General features: G+C 38.8%; 1 protein-coding gene across 2 annotated transcripts in view; it reads left to right on the top strand.

The window, feature by feature from the left end:
* The window catches only part of LOC134331930 (CSC1-like protein 2), a 52,599-nt gene extending 27,010 nt beyond the window's left edge, over positions 1-25,589 (top strand). For both annotated transcript variants that reach the window (XM_063013484.1, XM_063013483.1), the window contains 18 exons: positions 55-197; positions 2,405-2,456; positions 2,551-2,659; positions 3,149-3,219; positions 4,395-4,475; positions 6,046-6,169; positions 7,545-7,678; positions 8,167-8,304; positions 10,013-10,166; positions 12,575-12,681; positions 13,478-13,564; positions 14,907-14,972; positions 15,101-15,263; positions 16,576-16,681; positions 18,529-18,696; positions 18,786-18,901; positions 19,020-19,097; positions 19,639-25,589. In XM_063013484.1, the coding sequence (XP_062869554.1) occupies positions 55-197; positions 2,405-2,456; positions 2,551-2,659; positions 3,149-3,219; positions 4,395-4,475; positions 6,046-6,169; positions 7,545-7,678; positions 8,167-8,304; positions 10,013-10,166; positions 12,575-12,681; positions 13,478-13,564; positions 14,907-14,972; positions 15,101-15,263; positions 16,576-16,681; positions 18,529-18,696; positions 18,786-18,901; positions 19,020-19,097; positions 19,639-19,824 (2,083 nt within the window). In that variant the 3' untranslated portion in view covers positions 19,825-25,589. The remainder of the gene's footprint in view (positions 1-54; positions 198-2,404; positions 2,457-2,550; positions 2,660-3,148; positions 3,220-4,394; positions 4,476-6,045; positions 6,170-7,544; positions 7,679-8,166; positions 8,305-10,012; positions 10,167-12,574; positions 12,682-13,477; positions 13,565-14,906; positions 14,973-15,100; positions 15,264-16,575; positions 16,682-18,528; positions 18,697-18,785; positions 18,902-19,019; positions 19,098-19,638) is intronic.
* Positions 25,590-25,754: the final 165 nt, after the last annotated feature.

Genomic DNA, 25,754 nt, shown 5'->3' on the forward strand with positions numbered 1-25,754 from the left:
TTTATTATGAGAGGGCACTTTTACAACTATGTGTGTGTGTGTGTGTGTGTGTAGGGACGAGGAGATTCGGGAGAAGTGCGGAGAGGATGCCGTGCATTATCTCTCTTTCCAGCGCCATATCATCGGGCTGTTGGTGGTGGTGGGGGTGCTGTCAGTGGGCATTGTCCTTCCTGTCAACTTTTCCGGAAACCTGCTGGGTGAGTGTTGAGACAGGTTCCCTAAAGTGAACACAGGGTTGAAGTGACTAAGTGAGAGGAGGATCCTTCTTTAAGTTTTATAAGTAATAAATTATCATTATTGTTACACAGAGTCATGAGAACTAGAAAAAATACTCAAGTGCCCCTAAATTTATCATAGGAAGAAAAACAAGGTAGAAGAAGAATTATGTACATTGTGGAAACTGTCACCTCATGATGAGTGCAAATGTGTCCACTTTCTGTACAGGCTCCTCAGGCTACTAACCAGGGTCCTTGTACAGCGTTGAAGACCCCACCCACTTACAGTCCGGTGTTTTTCCCCACCCAGCCGACTTTAATGGCTGATTTTGTCTGCTGCAGGCATTGTCAATTATGTCCACTAGGGGGCACCACGCCAACTGGTAGCAGAGCTGAGGTTCGAACTCGGGGAGTTAAGAATCCCAGCACTGGAGCGTTTGCGGATTATCTCGATGCACCACCTGTGTGCCCAAGCTACATTGTTTTAAGGATTTCTGGACAATTGTGATTGGGTAAAAAAAAACTTCCACCAGTGTCTCAGTCTTTGTAAGATAATTGTCATTTTAAAACAAACATTTATTAAACACACAAGCATATAAAACAAACCTCAGTTGCTCTGCTAACTGCTACTGAGCTGGTGATGGTGCTAGCGCTTGCTCTGCCAATGTCTCTGTTCTGTCTCGGTGTCCTGTCCTCTAGAGCAGCTAGCTGTAGATTATCATGAGTGAGGGCTTAACCTTAACATAATGGGATTGGACTCAGGGAAAAGGGTAATATGGTGCCGGTCAAATGTAGGTTGGTGAATTTGAGAGTGAGAGAGTAAGGATGCAGAAGATAATGGAGAGCCAGGCAGACAAAAATGAGAAAAGGATGTGTTGGCTAAAACAGAAAGGCAAAGAGAAGATGTCACTCATAACTCATAAGATTTCTGGTTCACCGATATTATCTTGACTGATACTCTTGTTTATGGATGCGTCCTGTTTAGTTCTGTTATTGCAGGTGTTTTTCAACTGAGACACTTTTTTCGGGGGAAAAAATTAATGATTATTTATATTTAAAGCAAATGTTTATTCTACAAATAAACGCCGACTATTTAGATACTATGTAATAATGTGAATACAGTGAAATAAGTCTTTAGGAATACAATATAACATTAATAACAGTAGAAACAAATAATATTTAATATTTTATTTAATGTGTATTTAGTTAATTACTGGTTAAATGGCAAATCATGGCAAAGCTAATTTACATTAGCATTGTCCCTTTTTAAAAATTTTAAAAAGTTCTCGTTCAAATCCCAAGTTGTATCAATCATTTATGCACAAAAAGGTAAATGTTGAGGCGCCCAGGTGGCGCAGCGGGATATTCCGCTAGCACACAAGCGCCGAGATTCTGAACTCCTCGGTTTGAAACTCGGCGTTGCCACCGGTTAGCTGGGCGCCATATAACGGGCATAATTGGCAATACCTACAGCAGACATGGTTCTGCTAGGGCGGGATAACTGGACAATGTGGGTGGGGTCTTCATACACTGTGTAAGGACCCTGATTGGCAGATAGAGAGGCGCCTGTACAGAGTGCATGGGTGAAAAAGGGTTCCGGGTCGGAGGAGGCATGAGCAGCAATCGGGGATCCCCCAGCAGTGGAAGACAGATTGACTATGCTAAATTGGGAGAAAATGCATAAATAAAAATAGAAAAATAGGTTAATGTTAATGTTTTTTTTCTAAAATCCTGTGTACTGTGTTGCTGTGTAAAGCTTTTTTACTTCTAAACTGTCCACCCAGGGAATCGAATATAGTACATTATATTTGTTGCATGTCCTGAACCGTTATTTAAAGCCTTTTCATTGTGGTTTATAAACACAATCCTTTTATAACATTATTGATGCCTTAATGCATTTTACAACTCTTGCTATAACCTGTCCATCACATCGACTTCATCTGACTCCTTGTTCCTTGTTCTGTTTCATTGTCTCTCTTCCTCCTGTGATGTCTTTAATTCTTTAATAGGCCTCTTTAATTTTTACCATCACATCTCTCCCCCCAGTGTGCCCCTCTGTGAATCTGTTGCAGCTCATTTATTTCTTATTTTAATATTTTATTTTCTTTGTTCAGACTGTCGTTGTAAGCTCTGTCTTGCCTCGATCCAGATTGTTTATTTTTTGGGGGTGTTTTTTTGTGTTTCATCAGAAAACAATGCCTACAGCTTTGGGCGCACAACAATAGCAAACCTTAATTCGGGGTAAGTACTTGCTTTTGCTACATTAAAATATTTGATTGTGATTTGAAAATGTGTGGATTTGTGGATTTGATTAACATTTCTTGTCATTCTGCAGGAATAATTTGCTGTGGTTGCACACGTCATTTGCATTTTTGTACCTCCTCCTTACTGTCTACAGTATGAGACGTCACACTTCCAAGATGCACTACAAAGAGGATGACCTGGTAATTTTCACACCGCAATATCACTTCTTTTATAATTAAAAAAACCTTCAGTGCATGTTGTATTAATTTCATACACTCCAATATAATCCACTGAATATTTGGAGTCTAAGTTGCAGTTAAGATATGGTGGCTTCACATGGTTTTACATCACCCTCCCAAAAAGGTAGCTGTCATAAAAAGAGAAAATGGTTGGATAAAAATGGAGAAAAGCTGCCTTGGCAGTAGATGCTCGGATACAACAGTAGGAAGATTGCAGTCTATACCTGGCACTTTCCTCACGCTCCTAATGAGACATTCGCCCCAGACTGCTGCTGCTCCACATCGAGCCCATCTCATGAAATTTGGATAAACCCTGTCTATAGCACTGACCTACATTCTTCTGAGTTGCTCACCTCTCTCAGGCTTCATTCCAGGATTAGAAATCTGCTCTCTAAAGTCGCAACAATGATATAGGGATGAAATTAAAATGTGGTTCTTTTTCTTTTACAGGTGAAGCGTACTTTATTTATAAATGGCATCTCCAAATATGCAGAAGAGATCCAGATCAAGCAACACTTTGAGTAAGTTGTTTGTTTTATGTAGAGAATGTGTAGTAGACCAATCACATTTCATATGAATTCCAAAGAAACACACTAGCTCGGATAACAGCATCCTTACTCTGTCAGGACTCGGGTAATAGAACCAGATCTAAATTTTTAATTTTAAGGCATTTGTCTGGTATAAATAGCCAAAACTGAGATGAATCAAGTATACATTGAAATATCTTCAAAAAATTCTTTAAAAAAAATCAGGCTTCACACATGGCAGAGTGGGCACTGCTTTAGACAACAAGGTGGAGGGCTGTGTCTCAATCTGCACAGTATATATACAGTGTACTTTAAAAAGTAGCCATGCTGTTGGTTGAAATCTAATTGAGCAAACTATTTAGTATATAGAATGGCTTTTGGTTAACAAAAGCTCACTTGTGCTCCATGTGTAGCCTGATAACGGTGAGTTTCAGGCTTTTGTATTACATGCATGTGATGCTGCTTATAGTTAATTTTTACATTCCTATTTGCCTCATGGTTTATTCCCTCCAAATTCTCAATGTCACTTTTATGCAAAAGATGACTGAAGTGGTAAATTAGTAATATCTTAATGCCTTCAAACTTCGTCTAATGGTAAAATGGTCTAATGCTTCCAATATCGAAATTTGCAAATAAATTGTAATTAGGAATGGACCAAGAACTGAGCCTTGAGGGGCACCTTGAGTAAAGAACTGAAATGCTGATTGTAATGTATTTTTGCCTGCCAGAGAATTAAAGTTAAAGTGTAAGAGGCCCAAACCTTAGTACCTAAGACGGGCATGTACAAACTGTGACCAGTACATTTTTTAAACAGCCTGCAAGGTTTAAAAAAAAAAAAAAAAAAAAAAAAAAAAAAAAAAAGATAAAATTAAGCAGGTTTTTAAAAAATGACATTAATGTTCCTGAGGTTTTGGATAAACGTGGTGGCTCCAAAAAAAAACCAAAAAAAAAAAAAACAGACAGCTAATGCAAAAGATTTCAGGCGTGCTGGGAACGGTCAAGGAACAGGAGAATGTTAAGCGACTCTGTGGAATACTATGAATATCTACAATAAAGTGTTTAGGACTTAATAATCTGTGTCATGTTTAAGCTGATTGTTTAATCCAATATTTATGTCTATATATGTTAAGTGCTGTGAGTGTGTGCTGATCTGATATCTGTTCTTACAGGCAGGCCTATGAGAACTGTGTGGTGCTGGAGGCTCGCATTTGCTACAACGTGGCCAAACTCATGGCTCTTAATGCTGAGAGGTAAACTTATTTCTTCATAGTTTTATTTGTAAAGAACCCAAGGTAAAATTTATCTTGACATGTTTTTGTTTGGGAGCAAAAGGCATAATGCATTCAGCCGAACAAGCTCACAGAGTGGGACCACTAAGTGCTGAAGTGTGTGGAGCATGAATGCTGTTTGTTCTTGATTGCAGCACACCAGACTGCCTCCATAAGCAACATCAGCTAAATATCTGCTCATTAGAAGCTTAAGAATGGGCTTTGTCAGGAAAATTCTATCGTTTAAAATGTACTGCACCAATTGCAATGTTTGGTGAAGGAGAAAAAGGGTCCAGAGCTTGTTTTTATGTTTTGGACATGGCCCAGTAGTTCTTCCTAAAGGTATACAGTCGAGTCACATTATTATGACCACCAGCTAATATTCAGAGTAATGAGCTGGAAGTGACTCAGTATGGTCCTGGTAGATTGTCACTTGTATCTGGAGCCATGCTGACTGCAGTGCATCCCACAACTGCTGGAGGGTGCCTGTGGGAGGATCCATAGAGCGAACGCAACGATAGAGGTGGTTCCACAGATGCAATTGAGTTCAAGTCTGGGAAATTAGGGGGCCAGGGAAGTACTTGGAAGTCTTGGTCATGCTCTTCCAACCAATGTCGAACATTTCTAGCCATGTGACATGTTGCATTGTCGTGCTGAAAGATCCCATCCGCCCCAGGGAAGACAGTTTTACCCATGGTACCAAGCCAGCTCACAAAACATGACTTCCTTCATGAGCTACATGCTGCCGCCGTTGAAAGTAGGAAGTGGTCATAATAATGTGACACGACTGTATTTCGACCAGCATGCTGTTTTAGGGTATTGTTCGAATAGCAAAAAGAGCAAAAAATCTCCAGTTCTTCACACTTCATTTTCCGATGGTTCCAGTAGATCATTTGAGTATTAATAGTACACTACATCTTATTACATTTCTTAAAGTGAACACTCAACATGTACTAATGTAAACACTGAAACCTACCGAAGCTCTTTCAGGCCTCAGTAGACACTAGCGTGGTAAAAATCAATAAGCCATCAGTAAGTGGTCAGTGGGAGGATTTTAGTACATTACAAAAGCTCCTGCTGGGTCATCATTTGGCCCAAGTATTTATTAGAGCCATCTGTTTGGCAAACTTGATGAATACAGGTTCTGCTTGTTCACAAGCCCTGTCTGGTAAGCAGATTTTGATCATGGCAGAGAATTTAGAAAGTAATTTGTAACTTAAGGGTTAAATTGGATATAAAAGCATTTTTATTCAAGGTGCACTTAAACTTTTGACTGTAACGGCAAATCTATATAGCTTTTTTTTACCTTAGTTTTTCTTTGTTATTTTATCAATTTTCTTCAATGTGCCATTTCCCCTGGTAGCACAACAGCCCTGCAGCACAATACTACCACCATGCTCTACAGTGGCTTGTGTTGTTGGAATTTATACAAAAAGGCAAAAATTCAATGAGTAACCTATTTAAAACCATTAATATGAATCTTTGTCCTGGGCTGAGCATTCAGTTCTCTAATATCCTTGATGTCTTTGTGTTTGTGTGGCACAATAATCAGGAAGAAGACGGAACGAAGTAAGAAGTTCTTCACAGATCTGAATTCAAAGGAACACATACCCACCATGATCAACCCCAAACCCTGTGGCCACCTGTGCTGCTGTGCCATCACGGGCTGTGAGGAGGTGAGGACTGCTGCCCCAGAATCACATTAAGATTCTTAATGTCATTCACTATCTAATCGTATATTTTGCAATGGAAAAACTCAGACTACTTGTGCTAAAAATGAGAATTGCAACAAAAATAATAATTAAAAAAATTCTGATCAGCCTGTTGTTCAATATTATTATATATTGTTTAGCTGTTGCTGTAGTTTTAAAATAATAATAATAATAATAATAACAACAAAATGTTCCAATGATATTAACAAAATAATTGCTATTGGTAATACTACTACACCTACTAATTCATTTTTATTTTTATTTTTGTGTTTCTTATTGTCTATGTGTAGAGCGTATGTGGAATATTTAGGGTAAGATTTTAGCTCTAGCAGTTACAATGTGAACCACATTAGCAGATTCTGTTCTTCCCTCTTCAACCAAAGTATTTTAAGTCATCGCAAAAGTCTTGGTGTCCAGAATTAGGAAATCGAGTCTTTTTGGAACACTGTTGGCTATTTTTAATATTTAAAAAATGAAACAATGCAATATTTATCAGTGCTACTTCACTACAGGGTTTCTTTAAGTGCTTACAATCTAAGTACCCAGCTACTACAACCTAAGGTACCACAAAATGTAAATAATAAAGTAACTTTTCTTAATTTTGGTGATGCTAAACCACAACCTATTTTTTATAAAATAATTTTACAGCAGTAAAAGCACTACAAATAAACATTTTTATTAATGTTTAACATTTCATATTATTATTAACTATGGGTGCTAATTATTCTGCCATCAGGCATAATCATCAGGAAAATATCCCAGCACTCCTCTCTACTGGTGCTGACCCCTGCCCCGATTGAGGAGAGCGAACTGACACACGCCCCCTCTGACACATGCGCAGTAGCTGACTGCATCTTTTCACCTGCACAAGGCGAGTTCATATGCAGATCAGCCTGGTGCATGGAGAGACACACCCTGATCGCATTATTCCTCTACTCTGTGCAGACGGCATCAATCAGCCAGCAGAGATCGTAATTGCATCAGTTATGAGGTCCCTTTCTGGCTCCCTCCCTGGATGAACAACAGCCAAACATTGTTCATATAGCTGCACAGCCCAGCTGGATGGCAGAGCTGAGATTCAATCTGATGTATTCGAAATCCCAGCTCTGGTGTGCTAGTGTATTTTACCGCTGCACCACTTGAGCGGTATATCCCAGCACTCTTGATGACCAGGCTGGACCTGGTGTCTTTATTCCACATTAATACATTGCCCTGGCATACATACAAACATCTAACGCTATAAAACAGAACGCGCACACTGAAGTTAACCATGGAACAGAATGTATCCTGCTCAGTATAAGCTTCGCCTGGATGTAACAGATTTTTGCCAATGTTCCAGGAGGAAGCGGTGAGTTACTACACAAAGCTGGAAGCCAAACTGAAGGAAGAGTACAGGAAGGAAAAAGAGAAGGTCAACACTAAACCTCTCGGCATGGCTTTCGTCACCTTCCAAAATGAGGCCATGGCGGCAACGTGAGTGAACGCACTGTGTGTCCTTTAGGTGCAAAAAAAAAAAAAGCAGAACTCATTTGACTGAAACAGTGCTTTTGTATTCTTGATGTAAATGGGTCAGATGGTGTTGATTTATTTTTCTATAGCTTTATGGCTTTTACTGGGAAAAAAATAGGGATACAATTGAGGTTAAGATTCACATTTACTTGTATAGGAATAAAGGATAAGGACAGATGGAATGCTTTTATTTGTATTTTATACATATACACAGTATAGTACAGAAAATCTTTATTCTAATATCCCAGCTTATTTGGAGGCTTGGGTCAAAGCTCAGGGGCAGCTGTTTTATGGTGACCCTGGATCCAAAAGGTTTAAGAGCCTTGATCAAGGGCAAAAAACCTTCTGACTAATCAGAATCAACAATTCATCTTTTTCTTTCTCTGTCTTATGCCCCCTCTCTCTCTCTCTCTCTGTCTCTTGTTTGTTCTTTCATTATCTGTCCCTTATAGAATCCTGAAAGACTTTAATGCATGCCAGTGTCAGGGCTGTGTGTGCCATCAGGAGCCACGCTCATCTCAGTTCAGTGAGAGTCTCCACGTCTATAACTGGAGCGTAAGCTACGCCCCTGACCCCCAGAATGTGCGCTGGTGAGTTCTGCAGCCACACCGTTTCTGTACATATAGTTGTATCTGTAACCTGTAAAAAGTGTAGCTGACACAGAAGTGGTGGTGCACTGATCAGCTGTCTAGCATTGCTTGCACAAACAAAATTAGCATGAAAAGGTCATGCATGTTCTCCCTGTGTCTGTGTGGGTTTCTCCGGGAGCTCCGGTTTCCTCCCACACTCCAAAGACATGCAAGTGAGGTGAATTGGAGATACAAAATTGTCCATGACTGTGTTTGGCATTAAACTTGTGAACTAATGAATCTTGTGTAAGTAGTAACTACCGTTTCTCTCATGAATGTAACCAAAGTGTTAAACATTACATTAAATCCTAATAAATAAATAACTACAAGAAATACAAGGTGAATCTTTTGCAATGTTTCCTACAGTTCACTTGTCTTTTGTTAGCATAATAATAATTATAAATTCTCCCCTGTTGAAGCTGCCATGCCAGACTGGAAAGCCTTTGGCTAACCTGACAGAAAGTGGTTAGGGGGAAATGATATTTTGGTGTTACATTAAAATTCAACTGTATTAAATGATTTTTGGCAGCAAATAAGGGACATGCTGTTCTGGTGAGGGAGTGAAAGCTGGTGTATTATGTGCTGATCAGATCATTCGATATTTTAACTGCTTATTCAGTTTGTGTATCTGTGTAGGTGTTGCTCTTACATTGCAACTATGACTTTCTCTCCCTTCACCTACCCTGCCATCATTATTGCTCAGAAATTCTTTAATCCTGTTGTGAGTGGGAGTATTTGTGTGTCCTTGCTTTCTTTGATTTTTGTGATCAGTGAATAGGTCTGAAATGAATCTTGTTAGGCACAAGTTTAAACTGATAATGTAATCAGATCTGTAATGATATTCTGTGCTTAGTGATTATAGTCAGAAAGAAGACAAGAAAAACAGGAGAACATATAGTTTGTAAATGAGTTCTTCATTTATTAAAGATTTATTTATTTATTAGGACTTCATCGTCATGTTTTACACACTTTGGTTACATTCATGACAGAACAGGTAGTTACTCATTACTCACGGTTCATCAGTTCACATTTAAGGTCAAACACAGTCATGGACAATTTTGTATCTCCAGTTTACCTCACTTGCTAGTCTTTGGACTGTGGAAGGAAACCGGAGCTCCCGGAGGAAACCCACGCAGACACGGGGAGAACATGCAAACTCCACACAGAAAGGACCCGGACCGCTCCACCTGGGAATCGAACCCAGGACCTTCTTGCTTTGAGGCAACAGTGCTACCCACTGAGCCACTGTGCCGCCCCCATTTATTAAAGAAGAAAAGTTACACAATATTTATATTGCTTGTGCATTTTAGTCATGGTTTGTATATTGTTTGTACATTGTCATCAGATGCTGTATAGGATGCACCAAATTACAATAATAACCAAAAAGTGCATACATTCTTAGAAGCAGTAGGATCTAAAAACGCTATATAAGATATGAAAAATCAATTAAACTTTACACCCTCACATTCACACAAAGTACATCTTAATTCCTATAAAGTCTCTATGAATACCTATAAAGAAACAAATCGAACCTTTTGACATTTTAAAGATGCTGGCATGATGTTAAGAATCAAACAAAAAACATTCTCATCAAAAATCAACTTTATACTTCTGAAGTATAAATGCAACCTTTGCCTCTGGTTGTAGCTGGTATTTTTGGTCTCTACAGGGAGCATTTGTCTCTGGGAGGTGTTTCTTGGTGGATTCGCTGTTTACTCATCAACTGCATCCTCTTTATCCTGCTCTTCTTCCTCACCACCCCCGCGATCATCATTTCCACCATGGATAAGTTCAACGTCACTAAACCAGTGGAGTTTCTTAATGTAAGCTTGTATTTATTTTTCTGTAATAAGATTACACATGAAAGACGATAATATGTATGTATTTATTTATTTAAACTCTGTATTATAATAATAATCATTATTTATTTAAATGTATACAGATTTTTCAGTGGGTCTTTGCATATACTTGTAAGTGACAAGTATGTCATAGAAGGCCTCATATTTTAATGATTTTAGCAGCTGGTTTATTTTTTATTTTATTTTTTATTTTTATTTTTATTTTTTTTTTACAACAGCCAATAAAATGTGTAATTTTCTAGTTCATTAACCAAATTCTAAGTGATGACCTGCCATGTGCAGCATGGGTGTAGTTTCATATTTTCTTTGCTTCTTTATGACGGCTGACGTTAGGTCCAAGGTATATTTAGGGCTATTAAAAAGATCTTGTATCATTTTCCATGTATATGCTTTTCTTTAATTATAGCTTTGCAATGTTTTCCGGTCTCTTGTAATTTGATTTGGTGACAGTATCCACCATACTAATACACCATACTAAAAAGCACTGACAGTTGTCAGAAACTGGAGACTTGGTGTTCCACTGGGGTTTAACTTCTGAGCAATCTTAGAGTCCTTAAAATGCCAGAGGTTAATAGCTGAGCTTAGGGTTCAGCAGGGGGAAAATTAAAATCTCTCAGAGTCATGAACTAGACTCATTATGCTGTCATAAATGTCCTAGAACTGTCCTTGGCAGGTAAAGAAATGATTTCATTATGACAGTTATAGGATTCCTTGACTTTTAGCAGGGAGTGCACACTAATGCTGTTGAAATGGATCGATGAACTTTCCCTGTACACGGCACACTGTTAATTGTCAGAAAGGATGATTCAGCCCTTTTTTAAAGAGAGTGTAGGCAGGACGAATGTTGAAAGAAGCTTAATATATAGTGTTCATGTCTATATATATTCTGTTTATTTTAAACTGAATGCGTGCAGCTACAGGAAGCCAGTGAAGAGAACGCAGCAGTGGGGTGATGTGGCAGTGTTTGGGCTGGTTAAAAACCAGACGGGCAGCTGCATTTTGAATGAGCTGCAAGGGTTTAATAGTGGACATGGGAGCTCCTGCCAGGAGGGAGTTGCAGTAGTCCAACCGTGAGATTACAAGTGATTGGACCAGAATCTGGGTAGCTTCCCTGGAGAGAAATGGCCGAATCTTCCTGATGTTGTACAGGAGGAACCGGCACGATCTTGTCATGTGGGCTATGTAAGGAGAGGTGGTCAGCTGGTTATCCAGGACAACACCAAGGCTTCTTACCTTATCAGATGGTCTGATCTGGGAGTCATCAAGAGAAATGAGAAGGTCCTGGGTTGGAGACTGATCTCCGGGAATGAGCAACATCTCTGTCTTGCTGGGATTAAGTTTCAGATGATGAGCTGACATCCATTGTGAGATATCTCGCAGACATGCTGAGATGCGAGCTGAGACTTGTGTGTCTGAAGGAGGAAATGGCAGAACGAGCTGAGTGTCATCCGCATAGGAGTGGTAGGAGAAGCCATGGGAGGCTATGACCTTACCCAGAGAGCGGGTGTAGATAGAGAAAAGAAGTGGGCCAAGTACAGAGCCCTGAGGAACACCGGTTGAGAGAGTGCATGGGGGAGTTATGGATCCCCTCCATGACACTTGGAAGGAGCGCCCTCCAAGGTAGGAGGTCATCCATTGCCATGCTGAACCTGTTACTCCAAGGTTGGAGAGAGTGGACAGGAGAATGCCGTGATTCACTGTGTCGAAGGCTGCAGAGAGGTCAAGAAGAATGAGGACCGATAACAGTTTGGCTGCTTTGGCTGCATGAAGCTTCTCAGTAACAGCTACAAGTGCTGTTTCCGTAGAATGCGCTGCCTTGAAGCCAGACTGGTATGGATCGTGGAGGTCATTCTGAGTAAGAAAGGCAGATAGTTGGTTATAGACAGCACGTTCAAGAATTTTGGATAGAAAAGAGAGGAGTGAGACAGGTCTGTAGTTGTTAATGTCTGTAGTGTCTAGTGTAGGTTTCTTAAGAAGGGGAATTACCTGAGCCTTCTTAAAAGCAGTAGGGACAACACCTGATGTCAGGGAATTGTTGATGATGGGTGTGATGAAGGGGATTAGGTCCTGTGAGATGTCTTTGAGGATGGTGGATGGTATAGGGTCGAGTGCGCATGTAGTGGGATTGCTGGATGAGAGGAGCTGTGCAACCTCATCCATGGTGAGTGGGGTGAAGCTGGTGAGTGTGTTGGTGGGTTGAGGGTCAGTTGAAAGTCGGTCAGTCGGAGAGAAGGATTGATTGATTTTGTCAATCTTGTCCTGAAAGAATGTTCAAGACAAGTTAGTGGAAAACGAAAAAAGAGAAGAGTGATTGAGTCAGGGATGATTATAGAAATAGTTAATTTATTAAACATGACTCTCCTCTCTTACAGAATCCCATCATCACCCAGTTCTTCCCCACTCTCTTACTATGGGCTTTCTCTGCTTTGCTGCCAACCATCGTCTACTACTCGGGATTTTTTGAAGCCCACTGGACCCGGTAACAAAATCTAAATTCATTTAGTAACATTAACTGATGTACTTTACAAAATGCTAATAGCAGCAGAAAATGGGTCTTGCATGGTACACCTTAATACATGAAATATGATTAATCCCTATGATAATGATGTGATACCCACTTAACTTTAGGACTTGGTTGTGTGGTTGGATTGAATGTTTAGAGGTTTTAGCATACGTCATGCTGTATAGGCTAAGCTTACCCATTTAGCTTTAGCTTGATTGACAGGTTATTCTTTCCAGTCCAAAAGACACCGTTGGCACACCCATCAATACAGTGATTCATATGTTAGACGGCAACGGCATAGGCTTTAGTTAAGTTTATTCTTATTTACTTGCTAAGGGTTGTGTGTCCTATCATAAATAATGCATTTAAAAAAATTTGGTAGGCTACTTCAAAGACATGCAAGCAAAAATAATGTCCTGTATAATTTATAATTACTGATTTGTACATTTTAAGATATTAATTTGTAGGTCATAGTGGTTTAAATGGTTTATTATTTTTGAAACATCATCTGCTTATCCTGTGTTGTTTTGGGCGGTTTTTCATGCATTTTGGTGGATTTTGAAAAGGTTTTTGGCTGAAAACCACTGTTACAATCTGGCAACCCTGCTTGGGCTTCTTAGCTGTCAGGTTATTGATGGGGTTTATATTTTGAGTTCGTCTGGTACTTTTGCTTTACTTCTTAGCACTTTTGTGTAGTTTGTTTATGCACTTATGTTTAGCCATCACAGTTCTCTGACATAAATATTAAATTTGAATGACTTGTTTCTTTTAGTTCGGGAGAAAACAGGACCACCATGCTCAAGTGCTACACGTTTCTTATTTTCATGGTCCTTTTGCTGCCATCACTGGGTCTCAGCAGGTAAAACAGGCTTTCTTCTCCTTATATTAAAATATGATTCATGTACAACATACAGTATTTCATATGCAATTCTGTAATATAGTAGTTGATTAGATTTCAAGAATATGTTTCAATCTTAGGAAAATTAAAAATATATAAACGCACAAGTTACTTATTTTTCAGCTTTGAACATTTTAGAAGAATTATTTCTGCTTCTGCTAATCTAGAGTTACATTATCTGCTTTGTCATTATTACTGTTATTGTTTGTTAGACATTACTATTTTAGTGTCATCAGTTTGATGAACATCCCCTCTTCTTTTTTGGGTCTTTAGGGATATAAAGTAGAACAGTGTTTTTGTCTTCCTAAAATGATCCACCTAAGCCTAAAATGTAGCCTCTGTTTATAAAAGTGTAGAAAGTGACTATTTAGGGCATGTCATTAAAACCTAATTCTGTTTGCCATTTTGGCCTTTGTTCAAACAAACAGATAATAGAATCAGGAGTTTATTCTTAGGTTCCAGTCAGTGTTAGCCGGCTAATGCTTTCAAATCGATTCCAGAAAGTTGATTTGGCTCAGGCTAACATAGAAGCAGTTAATAAACAGTAATTAATTTGGTTGTCACTGTCACAAAAGCCCTTCCTGCCACGTTGTGATCTGAGGTACAGAACGGTGTAGTTTTCATTTTATTATTGTTAATAAAAATATGGTTTTCAAAGCTGAAAGGAATGGATGGATACTTTTATACTTTTAATTTTTAATAACATTTTTTATTTCAATATTTGTGATTTTACTTAAGAAATTTGCGTACTTCCTGCTTTCTTAGTCCTTATTTTAGAAAAGAGGTGTACTGCTGTTTAATTGTTTTAGAATGAATGAATTTATTTCATCATACATATACAGGTGTACAGTACAATGACATTATTTTTCCGCATATTCCAGCTTGTTTGGAAGCTGGGGTCAGAGCACAGTTAGCCATTGCACAGCGCCCCTGGAGCAGAAGGGCGTTGCTCAAAGGCCCAATAGTGGCTGCATGGCAGAGCTAGGATTCGAACTCTTAGCTTCTCTATTGATAGCCGATATTATATTATATTATATTATCATGATACAAGTTGAGTGAAAATCAGTTTTATAAACAGATCACCAGACTGTACAAATTTGAAACACTTAACCACAGTCCTAATTATGGCTTCATTAAGTTTAACTAAATTAAATCTTTCTTTTTGCTGCTTTTATATCAGGAATAACTTCTCTACAGATTTAATATGGTTATGCATATTTAATAAAGCTGTTTAGCTATTAAAAAATTGTTTGTGATTCATATTAAAGCGACTTACTAACAATTTATTATTATTATTATACAGCCTGGACGTGTTCTTCCGCTGGCTGTTTGACACACAGTTCCTGGCTGTTGCAGCTGTTCGATTTGAGTAAGTGAAATAATTTACAGTATAATAAATACTCCAGCATAAATAAGACTCTCTTCTGAGAGATTTAACATTGTGAGTTGATGTAGATGATCATTAATACATTTAACATGTTCTTCTCTGTGTTGCAGGTGTGTCTTTCTCCCTGATAATGGAGCGTTTTTCGTGAACTATGTAATAGCTTCAGCATTTATCGGGAACGCCATGGATCTTCTGCGCATTCCGGGGCTTCTCATGTACATGATCCGGCTCTGCCTGGCCCGTTCCGCCGCAGAGAGACGAAATGTGAAACGGGTAACACAAAATCTTTTTATTTTATCCGGTACTTAATTCATTTATCGAGACATTATTTTTAGGAATGGTTTTATTTTTATCAGTGTCTGAGGACAGGATGAGTACATGATGGACATGATAATCATTTATTGCAGTGCATCAGACACTCACTGGTCAACTATATTACTCACTCACTTATTCCACAGACAGTGACTGGAGGCGAGGCTAGGATCAAACCTTGGGAACCTGATTTTGTGCGGCACATTGTTTAATAGTAATTTTTATATTTGTTTCTTAGACACAGATGAATTTGTCTTTTAATTTGTCATTTTTAACCACTAGGCAGTTGTAGCTTAGTGGTTAAGGTACTGGACTAGTAATCAAAAGGTCGCTGGTTCAAGCCCCACCACTGCCAGGTTGCCACTGTTGGGCCTTTAACCTTCAATTGCTTAGACAATATATACTGTCACATTACTGTAAGTCACTTTGGATAAAAGCCAAAAAAGTAAATGTAATCAAAGCACATTTTGCTTTGAGGCTGTTTTTAAGGTCAGTGGCTTTACTTGTCCATTTCTTATGCCAATAAGGATGATGGGTTTTCCTTGAGTAGAGCTTTAAAGGCAAAAAGGTTTTCAATTGTCATCTTTCTAAAACCTGGGAACCTGGGTTTGATCCTTACATCTGATAATTGTTTATCTATCAACTTTAGTAATCACTTCATCCTGATTATAGTGGGGGTCAATCTGATGCCACCCAGCAACACTGGATGTGAGGCCACAGTATACTCTGGGCAGGGCCCCAGTCTTTTAATTTTCATTTAATAAAACAACAAAAAGGTCCCCCATACATTTGAAGCATTTGTAACATGGTTGACACTGTCCACAGGCTGTATATTACCATGAGCTTAAAGGTGTTAGATTGGCAATGTTAATGTAGAGCCTGTTTGATGATGGACATTGCCACCCTTCTTCCAGGATCTGATAATTTATAGCAAATACCTGATTATCTGGATGCATTTCGCCTTAGCAACAGGTGATGGTGTGAGTTTTCTTTATGACCTTGCTAAGAGACCAGGGATCTGTGTACTCTTTTCATGTGGACAGTCATACTAGCCCTATTTATATAGACACAGAGAAATATTCTGACATGACCATAAAAGTGTCATACAAGGGTGTTCCAATCTCTGATTGACTGAAAAAGAAAGTTTCATACATCATTAAAATTAAATCATTTACACTTCATTCCCCTTCATCTGTCACCTATGTATCTAATTATATACAGACAGGTCATAATATAGTATTTCTGAATTTTGTGTTCATGTGTGACCTTGCAGCACCAGGCTTATGAGTTCCAGTTTGGCGCTGCCTATGCCTGGATGATGTGCGTCTTCACTGTCGTCATGACTTACAGCATCACCTGCCCAATCATCGTGCCGTTTGGTGAGTCAGCCCCTCCCCTAAACACTGCAGTCCATTCATTAATAAAGAGAGAGAATGAGAATGAACCATATTTATCTCTTCCATTCACAAAGGTTTGTGAAACTGAAGCTTGAATGAGAAAAGTATAAGAGAGAGAGAGAGGAGGCAGGAAAGGAGAGGGGGGGGGGGGGGGGGGGGTAACAGATAATTAAAAGGCAAAGATAAAAGACAGGCAGCTGGAAAAGACTTTACTTTTATCAACTGGTGACATTTTCATTAGGGTTCTTGAGGAGGGTTCCTGCACCACCTGGTAACCCTTACAAGGCTGGAACACCACACATTTATTCCATTATTTACATGAACTGAGAGTAAACATACAATGGTTGTATGGATTTTGGAAATGGCAGGAAACTAAAGTGAACTTAAATGAACCCTATGCGGACAAGAGAAAAACCAGGTCCCCAGGGCCTTTGTTGCTGTGCGGTACCCAAAATACCAGCTGCGCCACTGTGCCACCTTGGGGGAAAACAAGACAGATGAAAGTGGGAACCAAAGGTTGAATGAATGGTTTTTTTGGAGAGCCCCCTGCTGGCGAGTTGTTGTAAAAAAAAAAAACAGCAGCAGGAAGCACAAAAGAGGCAGAAAAAGCCTCGTGTTTGTGTTTAAAAATAGTGCATCAGTGGTGCATATTCATTCACACAGGCCAGGTCTCCTTTTTCCAGTACGATGCTGGCACAAGTTCTCTCACTCACCCCACCTGTTGACTGTATGACTCATCGGCGTGTTGAGGATTTGTGTCTGCAGAAGAACAGACTGCAGCAGGTGATGCCACAGTGCACCAGTGATACAGTGATGATGTCCAAAACTTGATGATGCACCCCCTTTTCACACCACTGTTGGGTTATTAATAATAACTGCTTTTATCTTATGAAGTGGGGGTTCAAATATGCAGATCCAGCCCTGATTTTCACTCTCCGACAGGTCGCCACTGGATGTGCCAGCTCTGAGGCAAATCGGTGTTTACTTGGGGCTGGAAAATCGACTCTCGATCGCTATATGTGGTTCTGGCCGATCGCTCTCAGACTCATAAAAAATATCTAGCATGCTAAATATCTGGACCTGTCGGTGACTCCACATCCTGTAGTGTGAAACGAGTTGTGATCAGGTTGTGACTGGCAGTGAGTGAGGTGTCTACACAGCCAATGATAACGCAGGATACGGGGTAAGGGGAAGCCTGGGGGAGAAGTTGTACATCTGTGGAACATGGGCATAATATAGTTTCTATCAGAATATATCGGCATACGCAAGCTTTACAGTATTTGTGACCTTATTGTCCACACCAACCATAATACCAATGTTGGACTGCAAATATCATTATTTACCTCCAACCTGCTGGCTGCGTAACCCAATCCACTCCTTTACCCAGATTTATTTCTTTTTCCTTCTGCTTTTATGCTGCTTATTAACAACTTTAATAGCACGCTTCTTGTTGACGTCTGTTTTTGGAAGAAAAAACCCGTCTCGCACATGGTATAATTATACTACAACATTGTCACTTCTTGCGTGTGTTTTTGTGACAAAACGTAGTTTGAGAGACCAGACAGACTCGTCTGAGATTCCTTCTGGTTATAAATCATTTAGTGTGTGACCCCCTATGAACACCACAATGACTTAAAAGACTCCCGATTACAAGAGATCAAGTTGTGTAGTGTGAACTGTACGGCGATCTGACCACTTTGAAAGCCGTGTAGTGTGAACTTAATACAAGGTACTTTTCTAGTAATCAGAAGGTTGCTAGTTCAAGTCTTCAAGTCCCATCACTGCAAAGTTGCTGTTAGTATGTGTGACTGTTGCATGTTTGACCGCAGGCTTGATGTACATGCTGCTGAAGCATCTAGTGGATCGATATAACATGTACTACGCCTACCTGCCATCCAAACTCGACAAGAAGATCCACTCTGGAGCTGTCAACCAGGTGGTGGCTGCACCTATTCTCTGTCTCTTCTGGCTGCTCTTCTTCTCCACCGTACGCACAGGTGAGAAGGTTCTGTGTATGTTTTTGTGTTATCAGGCTTATCAGCAGCACTAAAAACATATCTTGTGTCTTTCCTTCTTGTCTCTGCAGGTTTTGTGACTCCGACGTCCATGTTCACTTTTGTCGTGCTGATCATTACGATTGTGGTTTGCCTGTCGCACGTCTGCTTCGGCCATTTCAAGTACCTCAGCGCTCACAACTACAAGGTACGAGTTACGCCACTGAAGGTACGCCCTTGCTAGCCCTAGAGTAGAGCGGCTAGCGTTGATGGAGCTCAGATATTTAACTCGTCACCCTTTTGTCTCTTTGTTTATGCTGGTTTAGATCGACACCAAGGAGAGCGAAGTGGACGGAGTGGAGAATGGACGACCAGCACGATCCTCGCCCTCTAATAAATCTCCGGTTGGTCCACTTGACTGTTTGCATGTTTTCTTAGCTTTTTTGATCTGTATAAACAAATATTACCCATTTTAATGCCTTTTTGTTTTTACTAGATTTATTTTGATTAGTAAGTTGGTGATTGTTATTCATGATAAAACTGGCTCACAACAAGCTCTAGTTGATGACATGCTCGCAAAACTCCAACAAACTGAGCTGAGCAGTAACTGTTCTTGCATTTAATTTTGGAAGACTCATTTTGCCAATACTGTCAAATTAATATTGACCTTAATATGACAATACCCCACCCCTGCATTGCTTATAAAACTACTGATTTGTATGAATTAATGGTTGACTGGATGGATGGATAAATGGATAGCTATAGAACATTGTCCTAGATACTGATATGAGACCTCAGAAAAATGATACAAGACCACTATAATGACCATACATTGGAGTTAATGTTCAGGATTATTGGGGGAAAGTTAATGTATTAATGTGTTAATGTAAGTTAATGTATTAAATCTAACCTCTTCTTTACTGAGATTTACTTTCTGTCCTGCAGCAGCAGATGTACATCGCCCAGGTCCTGCAAGACCCGAACTGCGATGAGACGGGTGCAGGCAGCGGAGAGGACGACGGCCAGGGATCCTCGCAGGACGAGGAGATGATGAACGGGGGCAACAGCCTCACTGAGGCCGACTTCCAGTCAGGAGAAGACAGCCTCATTGCCAACGAAGTCCGCCACTAACGCCAGCACCGGTGGAGAGAGAGATGAGGCGGTCAGGGATTCTGAGGTAGATTGGAGAGCCACGTCGGATGTCTTACGATCTATGCTTGAGCTGTCACCTTTTGAAGCTTCGTACACATTTCTGTGAGTTGTGCAAGTCATCTCTGTCATGGGCTAGTCGATTGAGACTTCTCCTGCCAAACACTTGAACACAATCGAGCACAAAGTGCACATAGGAATCCATTCACACTACAGACATGAACTTGATACACATACGTGTAGATACAGTTTACATGCATTTCCATACAGGAACCATCATGACTGTTGTGTGTGATCTTCATCGAAAAAAGTAAATTTATGAAGTTTGGCGTTTCTATTCATTGAATTCAAAGCGGAACAGGAGGGCAGTTCCTTCTGAATCATGATGGACATCCACAGTGAAACTAGCCTCAAATATTGTAGAGTAGGTCTCAAATCCTGTTGAACATGGAGCATTTCACATAAAAACTGAAAGACTCGGAAACCATCCAACTGGAGATCCTGGGAATGCTTCTGAACTAATCAGGAATTTGTCTGAAGAGTCTCATCTCTCTCTCTAGGACATTTTCTCTCTGTCACAATGCTCAAATCATTTTATTTCATTCTCCTTGTTATGTAAGTTGCTTTCGAACTGGCTTTGCTTGCTTCGTCTGTCTTACTTTGCCTAAGCAAACTGATTTTGAATCATTCCAAAGCACATGTGCAATAGGACAGAGCTCAGAAGATTAGATCGTCATGCCAGCCTCTTTGTTTTAAACATTTAATGTATGGTGGAAGACTTCATTTGTCAGAACTTGGTGAGCATTGTACAGAAGATGCCCATTTCTTCATTTCTGCACTCTTGTTGAGGGAAAGCAGCAGCAGTCAGTAAAACAGTGGCTGGAATGTTTGTGATCTCTTGAGACGGAGCCAAAATATTGGAGATGTGAAAAGTTCTTCATCAGAAAATTCCACTGGGTGTTGAATTCACTGTTAAAATGTGTTTATTTAAGGTATTATTTATGTTCATTTGAGGTGTTATTTATATTTATTGTTTGCTCTTTTTGTTTCACCTTAACTACCTTAAAAGATTTATTTTTAAAGAGAAATGCAAAATGACGTTCTTGTTTCTGTAGCAAACTAGGAGGTTCCCCAGTCACATGATGATGTTCAGGAAAACGACTGTTTTATGGGGGAAGGAGGAGGAATATAAATTCAGCTCTATAAATATAGCCACCCTTGGTAAAAATGAGTAAAAAGCTGGTAAAATATGGTTAATAGCTCAATCTCATATTGAAAATGTAAAACTATGTAAAACTATCTCCTCTTTACATCAGTCTCAATAGATTTTCGGTAAAATCACTGGAATTTCAATGCAGTAACTCAATTCTGTTTCTATCCAACCATTTTTAATTAATCTGGCCATTAGTTTTGAATTCTGCACCACAAGTTTCTCATTTTGCCAGTGGCTTTAAGCCAGTTTCAGTATTTTGATTCCATATTGCCATGTATCATAACATTTCCACTCGCCAGTTAACTGTGGGAGATTGTTTTCATGCTTTTTTCTTAGCAAACCCACCACTGTCCTTAGACCTATTGCCCTATTTGCCCACATACTTTTGGTCATATAATAAATGTAAAAAAGGGGTTACGATTATTGTTGCATTGTTATTACTTTTTGGTAAACATGTAATAGGTTCTTTTATATTTTTTATTTTCTATGCTCTAGGTCTTATATTTTCAATCCTGATTGAGCTAATTAACAACTAAAACATTTTAAGATTTTTTACTCATCATTAACACAAATGCTAATAATTATTGAGCTGACTATAAAAAAAAAAGACATTTCTGCTGGCGGAAAGGCCTTGTTGATGAGGCCATTAGAATTTGAGCTGACAGAAGGGCTACTGTTATTTAAATAAATGTTACAACCCAGCATATTCAGCAAAAAAAAAAAAGAAGCATTTCAGAATGCACAACAGGTCAAACCTTGAAGCAGAGTTTTGGGTCACAGTGGGTTTATCTGTAAATAATTAAGTTTCCTTATAATAGACACATCCTGTTTACATCCAATGCAACACCTAACTGCTTCATCATGATCAGGGTCACAGAATCAACTGGTGCAGGTAGAAAAACATTTAGAAGGAGCATCAATCCCATAACATTATACACTTTCTCATTCACTTACTCTCTCACCTATTATTAGCGCCAGTGTACAGTAGCCAATCTACCTTCTGCATGCTTTTGGAAGGTGGGAGGAAACAAAGCAAATTCTTTGTAGCGGGTAACCAGAGGTGGGATTTTACCCAGTGTGCCAAACTTGACTAAAACCAAAACCAAGTACATTTAACTAAACTGAAACAAATGAAATTAATGAGTAAAACAAATCGGCAAATCAGAGGTTACCTTTTAGTTTAGAGTTTTTAAAATAAAAAATAGGCAGATTTGGATTAATGGCACCTTTGCTGTTTGAGAAACTGCACATAATGGAACATCAAACATTTAGTGTTTAAACGTTTCTCTATTTAAAAAAATTTTATACACACCACCACCATTTTTAGTCTTAAAAATGATAACTTAATTTTCTAACAAACACGCTAACTAAAAATAAAACAAACAGATTGAATCAATGTATAGTCATGTGTAAAAGTTTGGTCACACCTAAACAAATGTTTCTCTTGCCATCAATTAAGATCAGCTGGAGGTTTCGGGAACTCTTAGAAAGATCAAATGCTCAAAGATCAGTGAAGGAATCAGACGATACCCAGCATCATATCAGTTTCACTTTGTGGCATGGCCTCTTAATACATTGTTAGCTTTTGATTGCCTACAGCTGGTGATTTCTAACTAAGGCCATGCCCATTCAAGGTTTTTTTTTGGACAAATCTAAACTTTTGGACAAGAAAATCCAATGTCACCTTATTCAAAAAGCAAATTAGTCGGGATGGTCAGATCTTTTTTTTTTTTAAATACACTGTTCAAAATCAATAAGCTTTATACTGCCAGGGCCTAGAGACAGAGCCAGTGCTCTAAAATTGGCACATCTAAGCTTGCTACTAAAGTGTGTTGCTGATGTGGAAATAAAGAGGAGGAATGTTAGCTTTTGCCCCTTGTTTTGCAGCCACTAAGCCCATGGTGATAAAAAGCTTGTTTGACTGTGCCCAGGTGGCGCAGAGGGATATTCCGCTAGCACACCAGCACGAGTTTCTGAAGAAGAGGCGGGCTGGGCACATGTCGGAAAAGGCGTGTACAGCGACGTGCTCTCCTCGGATGCTATCTGGTGTCTCTCAGCACCGGAAAACTAAATTGAGTACGCTAAATCGGGGAGAAAATGCATAAAAAAAAAATAAAAAAAAAGCTGATCTCACACATGTTCCAGGAGCATTTAAATCATGGTAGTTTTTGTTGGTTCTTAGATCACATCTGTCCATGAAGACAAATATCCTCTCAGTAAAGGCTGACAAATTTAAGTTTTCTTTGTGGTCTTGGTAAATTGACCACTGGTCTTCAGACAAAATGAAACATTATTGAATTTAATACACCAACAAAAGCTTACTGTAATTTTGACCCAGCATATTTTCCAATTTAATACACTAAAAAACAATTCATTAAAACCCAAAAACTGCTTTAAAATACAAGTGTCTGCAAATATTTGACTTTAACTGCACACTCACAAAATATAATAAAATGAAGGTGAAATTCAGTCCAAGTTTAAGTCTCAATAGGGTTTGCACTTGTAGTAAAGTTCACTTTTTTAATTATTTACTATTTAATGCTGGTTACTAATATATAAAATGTTAATGCACTTTGTTTCATTTGTTTGGACATGTAGCTGGATACCACAGTTAACAGTTTTGAACAGCCCCATGTTTTTTTCGTTTTATATAATGTTTAAATTTTTTGTGTTTACTTGTTTATTTGCTGCTTGTTATTTACTCGTGACCCTTGCTCCTCATTGGTAGACACAATGCTGACCTATGAAAGCTGTAGCTACACAGATCATCCGAGCCCTGTAAATATTTGTTGTATTTAGACAAGTTGGGAAGCTTTGTCGCTGTTCAGATGCTGTAGCTACGTGCTGGAGATACTAAAGCAAATCTGTGTCTGTCATTGAACAGTTATGGTGTGATGAAGACACTTTTATGAAGGTTTCTGGTGTGTAAATGATGTTTGAGCTGTAATAATGGAGGTGAGGGTATTTTTGTAAACCATGGCACAAATAACTTGAAGTATTTGATACCAGTTGTGTATTAAAGGTGTGTCTAACTAGCTGTGATGTTGCTTCATGAACTTTTAAACGTTCACCACCCAATGTTTTTATCTAAAATGAAAACATATTTCTGTAATGAGGTTCCAAAAAAATGCAACATTCTTTGAGCAGGAAAATATTGTCTTTAGTTAAACCAGTAAAGATGTGAAATTCAGTATCCTGAAAAAGTATTCAGCCCTAAACCATATTCACATCATCGATGGTTAAAAGACAGCAATGTAACCCAAAACTTTATTAGCCACTTAAAAAATGGCTACCCACAATATAAAATGTCAACAGTTTCTTAGTTTTCATTCCCCTGGTTAGAACTTGATTGACCCACCTATGAAAGCTGATATATTTAATATATAAATAATTTGTTTACAACTTGAGCATTAGCCGATTCTGTTCTTGCTGGTTAGTTGGGGATTGTATGTCCACACACATTAGTCTTGTTAAAAAGACTAACCTTTCTACTGAAGCTTTCTTGCAGAGATCCAAGATCTGTGTGTACTGATCCAAAATGTTCATGCTTTGTTAATTATTCAAGAGGAATTTTGTGTGGATGTTTTTACCTGCCTGATAAGTCCTCAATAGATTTCTGCCACACATACAGCTTTATCCGTAGACTTTTTACCATGTTGTTGTAGAGCCTTTCAATTGACATTTTGCTAATTCTTTCAGTAAAGGCTGATTGCTTTCAACCATAAATATGATTGATCAATGAACATTCAGACACAGCCACTGATTTCTGCAACTTAGTGTGACAGTTGGTGTTGCAGTTTCACTTAACCTGTTACCTTCTGATTGTGTTTAATGCCTGATCTATGCAGGTGGCTGTAGTTTAATATTTTTTCCATGTGGTTATGAGGAACTAAACTGCCTTGGAAATGTGACGTGTTTTGAATGCTGTTTTTTTTTTCTTTACTATACTGCTAGACCTCACAAAGCAACTGGCTAGTTGATATTTGTTTAAACCATGTTGACTAAACATATTGACTGAGTTGTTAATATAATTAAATCTCACCACTGTTTAATTTTGGAACATTGCTTAAAGGTTTTTTAATTAACAAGGTGCACACTTTACCCTCAGCTACAAAACAAATACTATAGTATACTTAATATATGCAGTTTGAGACAATAAAATCTAACAGTTCGAGGGGCTGAATATTTTTTCAAGACACTTTGGCTGTATATACACTTTATTTTTGGCTCGGTCATTGTGATACCAAAGCACGTGTACAGTTTGTATACGTTTAGAAAAAGAAGTGGGATCATAAATAGATTAAACAGCTAGAATACTTAGAGGTATTTTGGGCAAAAGCCAGCTTCATCGATGCTAGTTTCTTGTACGGATAGAATAAAAAAATAAAAACCAGCCGCTAGTTCATTTAAAACTGTAGAATTCACTGAATGGATGCTATTTATTTTTACATTTTGTCTAAATGTTGTCTGTCTGGTAAAGCACTTGTCACATCTTTAGTTTCCTATCAATAAAACTTGCTATTCGTCTTAACAATGTGGTTTATTTCCTGTCCACAACCTGTAGATGGAAATATACTGTACTTTAATGCAGCTGAGCACAATACCTACACTATATGGCTAAATGCTGTCTGTACAAAACCACTAGTTGATTTAGAACTTTTGCTAACCCCTGTTGCTAACACATGTATTAAATCCAGCT

Source organism: Trichomycterus rosablanca, chromosome 17, assembly GCF_030014385.1.
Source record: "Trichomycterus rosablanca isolate fTriRos1 chromosome 17, fTriRos1.hap1, whole genome shotgun sequence".
Taxonomy (NCBI): domain Eukaryota; kingdom Metazoa; phylum Chordata; class Actinopteri; order Siluriformes; family Trichomycteridae; genus Trichomycterus; species Trichomycterus rosablanca.